General features: G+C 39.1%; 3 protein-coding genes and 1 pseudogene across 3 annotated transcripts; 3 read left to right on the top strand and 1 right to left on the bottom strand.

Annotated features, from left to right (window-relative positions):
* Positions 1 to 5: 5 nt before the first annotated feature.
* Positions 6 to 1,157, top strand: LOC108877206 (complement C1q-like protein 4; annotated as a pseudogene).
* A 4,097-nt stretch (positions 1,158 to 5,254) lies between these two features.
* LOC108877211 (E3 ubiquitin-protein ligase RNF26-like) lies at positions 5,255 to 9,424 on the bottom strand. The gene is made up of 2 exons (XM_018667179.2): positions 9,109 to 9,424; positions 5,255 to 7,956 (listed from the first exon to the last, which is right to left on the bottom strand). Exons 1-2 carry the CDS (start codon positions 9,130 to 9,132, stop codon positions 6,742 to 6,744), a joined length of 1,239 nt encoding a protein of 412 aa, XP_018522695.1. The 5' UTR covers positions 9,133 to 9,424; the 3' UTR covers positions 5,255 to 6,741.
* Positions 9,425 to 10,162: 738 nt separating this feature from the next.
* LOC108877213 (histone H4) lies at positions 10,163 to 10,583 on the top strand. Its single transcript, XM_018667181.2, has one exon. The coding sequence runs from the start codon at positions 10,214 to 10,216 to the stop codon at positions 10,523 to 10,525; it is 312 nt and encodes a 103-aa protein (XP_018522697.1). The 5' UTR covers positions 10,163 to 10,213; the 3' UTR covers positions 10,526 to 10,583.
* Positions 10,584 to 11,942: 1,359 nt separating this feature from the next.
* Positions 11,943 to 12,411, top strand: LOC108877212 (histone H2B 1.1). Its single transcript, XM_018667180.2, has one exon. The coding sequence runs from the start codon at positions 11,992 to 11,994 to the stop codon at positions 12,364 to 12,366; it is 375 nt and encodes a 124-aa protein (XP_018522696.1). The 5' UTR covers positions 11,943 to 11,991; the 3' UTR covers positions 12,367 to 12,411.
* Positions 12,412 to 12,508: the final 97 nt, after the last annotated feature.

Here is a 12,508-nt window from a genome sequence, read left to right on the forward strand (position 1 = left end):
TCTCAGCACAAGCAGAAAAGCTGGAGAAGCAGGAGACTGAGATTTCCAAACTGAAGCAACAGGCGGAAGGTACTTGTATTTATTCTAAAAAAAAAAACAACAACCTTAAAATCCAGAATGGAAAACAGTGTCTAATATAACAAGATAATGAGTGAGCGATCTCAATAATATCATGTCATGTTTGTAACCACAGCAGTTCTCTGCTAAACAATGAAATTAATTCAGTCAAATAATGGTTTCATTGAACATAAATGTTTTTTTCATTATGATACTTTTATAGAGAAGGTTTGACTTGTTGATAGACAGCAGTGTCTCCACAGTTTAAATCACATTCCTGTCTCTCTCTCAGTCAAACCAGTGGCTTTCTCAGCCTCTCTGTACACTGGCAACCACGACATAACAATCGGAACCTTCCCCCAACGCACAACTCTGGTCTTTACAAATGTCGTCACAAACATTGGGAAGGCCTACAACTCAAACTCAGGTACTGAACTCTGAGATATTTAAAAAAAACAATGTCACTTTTCTTCTGTGCTCAAGTTACTGACTGACAGATGTTCATTTTCCATTTGAAATGACAAAAATAAATGTCCCACAGGTATTTTCACTGCACCTGTGAGAGGAGCTTACCAGTTTGAGTGGTACATCGGTCTGCCTGGATCTGCTTCACATCCTACAGGCGCTGTGTTGGTCAAGAACTCAGAGCCCACTTTTCTTGCATATGGGCATCACTCATCCCTTTATGGGACTTCTTCTAACGGTATTACCCTGCTTCTAGAGGTTGGAGACACTGTGTTTTTGCAGCTGTGGCCTAACACAAAGATTTGACAACATATTTCACCACACCACCTTCAGTGGACATCTGCTTTTCACTATGTAGGAGGGAAACAGTTCATGATTTTCTTCATAGGTTTGATTATCATGCAGGTTTTTCTTGATGTGATTAATTCTTATGTTGAAAATCTGTACCAATGTAAATGTCTTAATGTCTTCCTTTATATACAAACTGAAAGACAAAGAGATTCAAGAATCATAACAAGAATGTTTGAAAATTAAAATGTTCAGATATTTTCTATCTGAATCATCACCATCAAAATACACTGGATGATTAACTAATCAAACAAATAAAAAATCAAATGGAAAGATGGCGTATTTTATATTTGGTGGAGAGAGTCACACAATTTTATCATTATGACTTGCTATGATAAAATATTAACGCACCTTTTGCTCTTAACAACGACTGCAACTGCTGTTTGGTCGTATAATTAGATGACTAACAATCGTTCCCTTTAACTACATCAGTGGTAATGTAGCTTTATTTTATATAACTTTACTCCACAGTTGTCTCATGAAAACAAACACAAAAGCATATAGTTTAATTATGTTGGTGTGTTAACCTTAGTAATCTTAGCACAAAGAAAATGAAACTATGGAGACTAAGATTAACATCAAGTTGGCACTTTTAACTTATATTGGCGATTGTTGACAAAATGGTAACATTACTAACATTAAATGAGCAGTTATAGAGCCCTAGCATGAGTTCAGTTATGCTAGCTAACATTAGACTCCAGAAAAATAACATTAACAGCTAATGCTACATCCAAATTTTGATGGCTAGCATTCGCAAAATCAAAACATCTCCATCTTATCAGGCTAATTAACAGTCCTGAGCTTGACATATCGTCATATAAGCCAGTCAAGTCATTATAACTCTACTGATAGAGATTCTTACCTTAAGACATATGGACAGTCAAAACTTACCAACCAGAGACAGCCCTCTTTAAACTTCACTCTTCTCAGTGGTGTTGTATGTGTTAAAAGTTAAAAAACAGATCGGATCTACACGAGTCACACAAATGACCTACTTTGATTAGAAACTGTGATTTTTGCCAAAGACTGACAGGTTTGTCTCCCGGTACGCAAAATTATTTATACAGTTGATGATGCCAATGTTATCATGACACAAGATGGCAGCTTCAAGAAAACTGTTCAGTACGGTACTCAAACAAGTCTGTTTCTTCCATCAGGCATCTTCCAAACCTTTACTTACGACAAGCCATTTTAACATTGAACAAATTACACTTTTTAGACATCTACAAACACACTTTAACTGATCATTAGTAAAAATGACAAGATGGAAGATCCTTAACAAAATGCTGTGTGTGCCCAAATATAATCATAAATAAATGTAATATTGCTGCAGATGCTACAAAATTAAGTTTTATTGCCATGAACAAATAGACAATTCCTGTTAATGTAGGCTAAATTAATCAGTACGTTAAATTTCATGACTTTTTTTTAACTACAAGTCATGAAAAAATGTTAATTCATGACCATGCACACAAAATCAAAAGATTATATTTAGCAATCACTTCATCAACTGCTGTAAGACTGGGTTTGAATAGGAGATATTAATAGAGATCGACTATTGTTATTATTATTATTATCATCATTATTAATATTATTATTGTTGTATGTCTATTATTTTTTATTTTATTTTGTTTGGAAAAGTCTTTTGTTTATGTAAAATTTAAACAATGTTTACATCTACCCGCTGTACAATTTGAAAAAAAAAAGTAATTAAAAAATTGCAATGCGAGAGATGACCTTATAAAGTTGTAAAGCTATGTGCAAGTGTACGTTTTCAACAAGATATAACATCTCAAATTGTCTTCGACAAAAGACTTTTACAGGGTTTACAATGACTTGAAAAAATGTGTTTTTTGATCAAATAACTAAATCTAAACCAATATGTGGACTTTTTTGTTCATTAATAAAATGGTGCTGTAATCATGATCATTATGAATACTTCATTCTTACCTTGAGCTGCTGATGTGACCATCAGAGCAGTGACGGTGATGTACAGAGGAATCATCTCTCCTGCTTCAGATTCACTAAAACATCTGTTTTCTTACTGGAGTCTGGTCACAGTGTCGTCTGTTTCAGCTTCGCTCTGACTCAGGAAACAGCTTCGGTCCTCCTCCTCTCCAACCCTGAAACTCTCTGAATGAAGAGGAGTATTCAGATCTATTACTGCAGTGTAAAAGTACTCCATTACAAGTAAAAGTCCTGCACTGAAATGTCAAAAAAGGTATAATTACTGAACTGCTAGTATCAAAATTAAAAGTAGTCATAACACAGAAAACTTTGTTTTTACTGTTACTCTTTTTAACCATCTACCCCACACTGATGTCTCTAAATGTTTTCTTTTAACTAGAGGTTGACTGATGTTTTTTTCAGGGCCACTATCGATACAGATTATTACCAATCAAGGAGACTGATAACCAGTATTTGGAACCAAATACATCTGCAGTAAAAAATATTTGGTGTCAAAATTTAGAATAACAGAAAATTCATTAAATGCTTTTATGCAAATGTTTAATTTAAAAAGACGTTTTCAGTCTTTTCTTAAAACAAAAACTGCAGAAAGCAAACAAGGTGAAAAACAGCTAACTACATCCGGCTTTATTCACTTTAACTGAAACATGAAGATGTGGAATCACAGCAAGAAACACCCTGTAAAACCCAGAGCTTATATCAGGGGTACCTGCTTTTACCTGTGGGTGCTAACTGGTGCTGTTAGCTAGGTTAGCTAGCTAACATTAGCACCTGCTAGCGTCAAACTTTGTTTTTCCTCATTGTAACTCACGTCATCAGCTGCAGCCATTTCATCTTCTCTTCCTCGTCCCAGTGAAAACAGTAGAATGACACTGAAAAGTTTTATTTAACTCAGATCTGATCAGAACCGAAAACTGGAGTCACGCAGAGATGACGACCCGGACACATATTTACGTCAGCCGGTGACATCAGACTTAACAAGCGGGTAAGCTATTACTCGTGACGTGTAACCAATCAGATAGTGCTGTGGGCGGGACGTAGACAGAGGCGACTGCGTCACAAACAAAAATAATAATCGGGAATCGGATTGAAAAAAAATGATGCAGATGATCGTAAAAACTAAAATTAAAGTAATAATCAGTCCACCGCTAGTTTTAACAGCAAAATATTCAACAACAAAAAGATAGAAGAACTGACAAATTCTCAGATTTAAAAAGCTGGAACCCACAAATTTGTTATTTTTGCTTGAAAAATGACTTCAAACAATTATTACCAAAATATTTGCAGATTGAACCTCAGGTTGACCGGCTAATCAATGAATTGACTAATTTAAACAGTTTTAAATGCTGAAAATATAAGTAATGTCTTGAGTGGAAAATTCTGATCTACAAATTAACTTTTAAATGTACTGGAGCAAAATAAATAGAAACATTCAAATAAAGCACAAGTAACTCAAGTACAGTCATTGAGTTAATGTGTGTAGTTACTGTCCACCGCTGTGTATGTTCCCATGCAGCTTATTTGTAACTGTACATATGCTGAAAGCAGCAAACCCTAAAAACTGACCACAGCGAACTGTTAAACCTGACTGAGCTGAAATAAAACCTGCAGACAGGAAACGGAGACAGTGAAAGGACGGCAGCTGTGGCTTCTTCTCTGTGTTTCTACCTGTGATAAACTTAGTTACTGAACTTAGACTGTGAATCTACAGCTGTACTCACATGTTCTTCACAGCAACAGCTGAAAACAACCGAGTCCTCTAACAGAACATAAAGCATTTATTACTACACTATTTTCCATCACCAGTTAATTTGCTGAAAACAAATCTATTACTCCGAGAAGTTAAGTCCATAAAATGTCAGATATTTAGTTTAGAAATAAGTCAAATAAAAGCAGGAAGTAGCTGAGGACATTTTTGGCATTTTTGTTTAAAAATTGACTTTAATTGTTTATCACACTGGCTGCCTGTTAATTTCATTAAGTGATAAATAATCAACTTACAAATTTTACATTCATGCTTAAAACTCATCTGGCGCACACCTGTGGGTTTGTGGGATATGTAGTCCGTAGTCCAGCCCTGAAGTTAGCATCAGCCCTGGTTCCTTCCACAAAAACCTAAAGGATTTGGATTATTGCAGGAGCACCACTAAGCTTCCAACTGGTCATTTCATTTAGCTCTGAGCTCTTCTACAAAAGCCTTTCTTCTTAGAAAGTTGGTGAGAGTTTGAATTAAAAATAAAACAGAAACAAAACAGGGCATGAATTTTATAACTTAATTATTGTATTTAATCTGTAGCAGATCAAATTAGCGGAAATGTTGGGACTTAAAATAGTTTAAAATGAACTCAAATTAAAGATCCTGAGCAGATATTCAAAGACAGCTTTTATAGTTTTTTAAATAAATGTTCACCAATATTAAAAAAAAACAAACAAAAGCAGAAACACATTTGTTTTTACATAAGTACAAAAACGACTGTAACTTTAAATCTTTGGCACAAAACTGTAAGTGTATGAATCCAGTGTTAAAGTTTCTAAGATTTAAGAGCTTCTCTGTTGTTCTGTTATTTCAGACTCATCAGATAAATAAATTAATTCACCAGGAAGCAGAAACACAGTTTAGTATTTGTGCTTCTACAAAGACACTGAGCAGCATGTGAAATGCAGAAAGTGCAACAAGAAATTCAGTAAAAAGGAAAAAAAGTAAACATTAATAAAACTTGGTTCAGACTTTAAATGTAAACTGCAAACATTCATGAATGTAAAAGCTATCATCAATCAATCGACCATTTTATCAATGTTAGAAAATACTGAATTTTTAGATTTAACATTTTCAATTTTCTCATTTTGTCTCAGTCAAAAACACTAAATATGTTCATGAACTCAACATGTTGCATTTTAAAGCAGGAGCCAAAAAGCTTTTTGCTCATTTTTGCTTTAAAAATGTTGATTATTGATTATTAAACAGTCGCTGATTGATCCAGCTGTTTGTCTGAAAATCAGTGACTGATTATGTAGATGAAAATAATATTTCAGTTGGATCTGATGGTTGTGGTAACAGCTTAAAGTAATATAGTATTTTTTTTTTTTTTCCTGAGTAAAAAGCAAAAATAACGAGCTGTGTTTAATTCTGACTGGTTTGACAACAGGAGAAAAAAATCACTCATATCTGAAAACATTTCCAGTGTTTCACTCCTCATTTCATCAGCTGTTTGGCACAAACTGCTCTGTCAACATTAGACTTTGTTCAATAAACCGATCAATCGATTAATGGATGAGAAGACTTCCTGCTTTTCTTTGTCTTGAATCACTGTAAACTAAATAGTTCTGGTGTGTTTGGAGTTTTGGTCGAACAAGACATTTGAAGACGTGTTGAGAATATTTCACATTTCACAGACAAAAGTAACAGGCAGATTAATCAATAATTGTTAGTTGCAGTCAGAGGCCATTTGTTTAATAATTGGAATTAGCAGCTGTTTAAACCTGGTGAAGTCATCGCTTTGGATGATGTTTAATTCTGCACTGTCCCTGCTCAGATAAATAAATAATGATCATCTAATATGAAAACACAGACAGAGCAGCAGCTGATAATTATTCTTATTACTGATTAATCTGTCACTTACTCTCTTAATTAACTGATTAGGTGTTTGATTGATCAGAAAACTGTGAGAAATGTTCAGAGCTCAAAATGGCGTCTTCAAATGTCTGATAAACAGGTTTCACTTATGTAAATATTCACATTTAAGAAGCTGAAACCAGAGAAGTTTGATATATCTTTTTTTTTTTAAATGACTCGATTAACTAAAGAGCTGCTGATTAACTTTCCATCGATCGACTAATTGATTAATCGACCGGTTGTTGCAGCCCCCGGAGCCGTGTTTCTGTCCTGTGCTTCGGTGTGGTCTGTCAGAGGAAGACGTCCAGGGTCTGGGTGATGTTCTGCCGGCAGAGCGGGCAGCAGCGCCGTCGCTGCGTCAGGATGTCGGCGCAGTGGCGGCAGAGGCAGAGGTGTCGGCACGGCAGCAGCAGCACCGTCTTACTCAGATCCTGACAGACGACGCACTTCTTCCTCTCCTCCTGCTCCTTCAGGAGGCTCAGCAGCTCGCCATCCGCCGCCGGGCTCGGCTGGGAGGGGCTCGTCCTGCTGCCGCCGTCCTCCTGAGCCTGAGCCGAGTCTGGCTCGCTCAGGTCGGTCTCTGGCAGCTGGTCGGTGGTTAAACCACCTGTGTCTGAGCTCGGGGGCCTTGTCCTGGTCACGTCCGGTGCTGTCCTGGTGTGGACCACCTGGTCGGCCGGAGCTGGTTCGAGCAGCACCGCGTACAGCCGGCGAACGGTCACCTGAGCGCCACGAGCTCCTGGCATGGCGTTGACCAGGCGGAGGCTCAGCCGCCCAGCGAGCACAGGAAGCCGAGGGTTCAACAGCAGCAGAGCCAGAGAGATGGTGGCGGCGGCTGCAGTGACGAGCAAGCTGTGAGAGTCCACCATGATCATGGTGAGGAAGATGCGTCCCAGCGCTCCCAGGGAGTCCAGCAGCAGCTGGCACGGCGTCCACAGCAGCACGGAAGCACCCACCAGGCAGCTGTACAGGAAGGTGAGCGCGGTCAGAGCCAGCTCCAGCACTCTGTGGACCGGGCCCGCCACCACCTCCCACACGCCGGCCGCCACTGACAGACAGTTCTGCATGCCGATGAGGACGATGTTGACCATCGTGTTGACGAAGTAGAGGACGAGGCTGAGCATGATTACGATGCCCTCAAGCGTCTGTCGCAGGACGCAGCTCCCGGACACGAGCCCGCGGTGTAGCAGCTCCTTGGTGCGCCACGTCACGTGACAGAACAGGTGTCCCACCATCTTGAAACTCTCAAACACGCCCCCCAGCGACTGCAGCCAGCCCTCCGCGGCGTGCAGGGCTCCGTGGGCGGCACCAGAGATGGCTTCTGTGGCGGTGAGGAAGGAGAAGAGGGCGAAGTTCCAGTACTCGACCAGGGTGGAGGCGCTCAGGCCGGACAGGAGGCGCAGCAGCCAGGCGACCGTCCCAACGAGCAGGTCGAACAGCAGGCAGCAGGCATCCACACATCTCCAGACAAGAAGACACACCACGTTCACTTCATCCATATTAGACTGGAGAGAAGAAAAACCACAGCTTCAAAGTGTCAATATTTTATTACAACTTTAGAGCAGAGTGGGTTCATATCTGACTTCTGCTGGGTTCAATTTAAGACTTTTCACCATCTAAACTATGAAAATATGATGGAAACAACATGAACTACAAGTTCTATTGATTCCTACTGAGATAATTAACTAAATTAATTCCCTCTGAACCTGGATAAACAACAGAAAATGGATGGATAGATGAATTAAAATAACTGACGAGGTCTTTGAAAGACAAAACTAAAACTAAGAATCAGTTTTTGCTACTAAATAAATAAATATGTAAAACATTTGCTGGTTTAAACTATAAAATGTCATATTTTGGTCAAACACAACAACATAAGTTTAAGACTGATGGATGGACAAAACAAGAAAATAAACTGACTTTTTAAAATATAATTACAGAACTAACAGTGAAACTATTTATTATGCAGAATGTCCGGTTTTATTGCTGGATTAGAAAAGTTTTACACTTCTAAAATAAATGTAGGAGTATAAATATTACAACACTACTCAAATGTAGTGCAGTACAAGTATAAATCAGTACAAATACAGCACTTGAGTAAAAGTACTGTCTACTACTTTCCTGCATATAGATTTACTGGAAGGAGGAGGCTGCTGCCATGCTCACTGAACTCCCATCAGTTCCATGTGTTGTTTTAGTGGTCGCCGGCCATGGGAGTGAATGACAAGCAAACCACTTCCTTAAGCCGAAGATCTGTGTAAACTAGTGTTGTTGTGTATGGAGTGTGTGCCGAATTAAAGAGAAGGTCTTGTTTATTTAGGACTTAGACTTAGCGAGTACTTGTGACGCTTGTGTATTTGTGTAAATTTAAAATTAGCTGATTTCTAAACGGAGTTTGGCATGGAAGCGTCACTTTTGAATCTGCCGACAGAACCATCAACTGAAAGCCCGCTAACTTTTACAAACCTCGGTAAATGAATTTAATGACTAATGTCTGAATATATTTATCTTTTCTGTCTGACAGCTGCAGCATGTTCTGCTAATGTCGCTAACGTTAGCAGACCACACCCACTGGCTTTAAAGAGCGAAGTAGATATCAACATAAAACAAAAACGAGGTTTTGGTGAAGAATCGACCGGTGACGGTTTGAGACTCACCGTGGCGACATGGCGCAGGAACATTTAACCGCTGGTACGTTTACAGACAAATGAAGTATCAGCCATGATTCTCTGCATGTTTCCGTCTTTGCGTCTTGTTTTCGGTTCTTAACGGCGGTCTGTGTGTTTAGGTGCCACCTTCTGTCTCGGAGTGCGTATTACACCCCTCCTCCATTTTAATAAAACGACCTATTACAACAAATATTTATTTTCTTCTGCTGTTTTACCACAGACATTTTCCTTCGCACCGGATTTAATGGGACTACTATTTTATTTAATTTATTTGTGTTTAGTGAAAACGTAATAAATCAATAAATTCAATGAGAAACTGTTATAACACTAATAATATTGTGTTAAATGTGCTTTTAAAAATGTATTTGTAACAATTTCACTGTTAAAACTGATTAAAACATTTTTTAAAAACGGAAGTAGAGCTAAAAGCACTATTACTACCACTGCTTGTAATACCATAAACAAAAGTAATGATTAGTTATCAATTATTAACATTTTGTTTACTTAATGTGATTAATTAACACACATCTCTTTGGACTATTACCCCTACACATTTGCACTCTTTATACTAATTATTCCTACAGTAAACTGTACATATTCTTATATTGTTCTATTGTCAACATTTTGACTCTCTTTATGTTACACTCTGTATCACAGAACTGGCTTTTTGCTTTTACTTTATTATCTCTCATATTTAACTTAATCATTGTTTGGCACCAATATATCAAGTCAAATGTGTGTAAATATACTGGGCAATAAAACGATTCTGATTGTGGATTATTAATTACAAAAGAATACACAATAGATTAAAAGAACATGTGAGCCTCTGGATAATCAGAAAATAAATATGTTGTGTTGTGTTTTCTTTTGGTTTTGTAATAAAAATAAAATAAATAAATAAGAATTTTCAATTTTAGTTTACTGCTACAACTGTGTGGAGCGCTGCGAAGTTTGGCCCCGCCCACCGAGACTGGCGCCTCGTGTCCTCTATTACGTCCGCAGCTAAGAAATAAGTATCTAGTGTCTCGCGCTGAAGGACAGATTCGTCTTTGTTGAAACAGAGAAGAAAAAAATAAAAAATAAAAAATAAAAAATGAGCGGCAGAGGAAAAGGAGGGAAAGGACTCGGTAAAGGAGGCGCTAAGCGTCACCGTAAAGTCCTCCGTGATAACATCCAGGGAATCACTAAGCCCGCTATCCGCCGTCTGGCTCGCCGTGGCGGAGTCAAGCGTATCTCCGGTCTCATCTACGAGGAGACCCGCGGAGTGCTTAAAGTCTTCCTGGAGAATGTGATCCGTGACGCCGTCACCTACACCGAGCACGCTAAGAGGAAGACGGTCACCGCCATGGACGTGGTCTACGCCCTGAAGAGACAGGGCCGCACTCTGTACGGCTTCGGAGGTTAAACCCGGTCCACATCCACCGAGACTCAACATCAACAAAGGCTCTTTTAAGAGCCGCCCACCTTCTCTACAGAGCTCTGTCCTGTTGTCATTATACCACACAACACCAAATAGTCAGAACGGACTGACGCCATTTTTATTCTGGCGCCATTTTGTCACGATGGATACACGTGGTTGGTCTACATGTAAAACTGACCTGATCATGTGTCGCATGGCTTTGCTGCTTCTTATAAAGACGAAAGAACATTTCGAAGTAAAACTCTTATTTTTTTTCGCCAAAATAAAGATGAGTTAGTTGAATACTCTATTCTGGTGCATCAATGTATTTCATGTAAAGATATAAGGTGACATGACCGATTCCTCACATCGTATGGCTTTGATTAGACCTTATATAACAAGGTCGAACAGAATATAAATAATATGTCAGTGTTTATTGTCATCAGAGCTTGTTAGTTTACCTCAAATATCAGAACAGATATATATATATATACATATATCAAACTCTGATAAACATCTGTTATATATATATATATATATATATATATATATATATATATATATATCCAAAGACTTTTAAATGGTAAAATCACAAAACGTTTTTACATACATTTTGTAGGTAATGACTCATATCTTTATTAGTATTAGTGAAGGACAAATTATTCAGAGGTTTGGAGCTTGTGTCACTCTTCCTGAAACGGAGTGATTCGAAACACTGTCGGAGCTTGTATCAAAACACCATTGTCATGTGACTGATAAACGTCATCGCTGCTTCATTGGTTCAAAAATGATTTGAAGCGTTTCATTGGTTTGACAGCTTTGGGTGGTTTGGCTCTAAACAAGCTGTATAAGATGCACCATTATTATCCAACAATAATGTCTTACTCTAAACAAAGAACGTATTTGTACCTCTGCTGCAGCGTCTGAGCGTATCATTCATTTGAATGGTGATGTGATTATTAATTAGTACACATGAACAAAAACATCAGCACATTAAAATGTCCACAGTCTTTCTGAACTTTTATTGCTGTCATGGGATTGAAACAGTGTCAGTGCTTCGAGAGGTTGCTGTGGCTTCAGTTGGCCACCAGATGTCACTGTTCGTAGTTAGACTGAAGCCTCGAAGCTTTGAATCTTTTCCGGCACAATTAGAAGGAAAGCCTCAGAGCTTCACGAGGCTTCACGAGGCTTCACCTGTCCATCACCACTGTGTATATAAAATATATACTGTGCAGTAATTTAAATCAGGTAAAGATCCTAAACCCTTTTAACCCAGAATGTCTCTAAAGATGGCCACTGCTTGATACATTTTACTGCCGAGGTTGCTTCTCTGGCGCATGCGCAGACGCAGTTAAAAAATGCACCCAATCCTGTGCGAGCAACAGCGCAGTTGTTTTAGCATGAAGCGGACATAAATGCACCATCACAGGCGACAGAGCTCATCCACGAGAAGAATCTCACAGGAACCGAAGATGCCCGCTGATCCAGTGAAAGCACCGAAGAAAGGCTCAAAGAAAGCCGTTTCTAAGAGCGTCACTAAGACCGGCAAGAAGAAGAGAAAGACCAGGAAGGAGAGCTATGCCATCTATGTCTACAAGGTCCTGAAGCAGGTCCACCCCGATACTGGGATTTCCTCCAAGGCCATGTTGATCATGAACTCCTTTGTCAGCGATATCTTTGAACGCATCGCCGGTGAGGCCTCCCGCCTGGCTCACTACAACAAGAGGTCCACCATCACCTCCAGGGAGATCCAGACCGCCGTCCGCCTCCTGCTGCCCGGTGAACTGGCCAAGCACGCCGTGTCCGAGGGAACAAAGGCCGTGACCAAGTACACCAGCTCCAAGTAAACCTGCTCTTTACTCCAACCACACAAAGGCCCTTCTCAGGGCCACCCACCGCCTCATCTAAGAGCTGTGTTCCCTCTGATCACTTGTGTTAAACGTGTCATTTGAGCGTTTTCATTCCAGATCATTTTAGATCAAATATATG

This window comes from Lates calcarifer, unplaced genomic scaffold (genome assembly GCF_001640805.2).
Source record: "Lates calcarifer isolate ASB-BC8 unplaced genomic scaffold, TLL_Latcal_v3 _unitig_5877_quiver_1354, whole genome shotgun sequence".
Lineage (NCBI taxonomy): Eukaryota > Metazoa > Chordata > Actinopteri > Centropomidae > Lates > Lates calcarifer.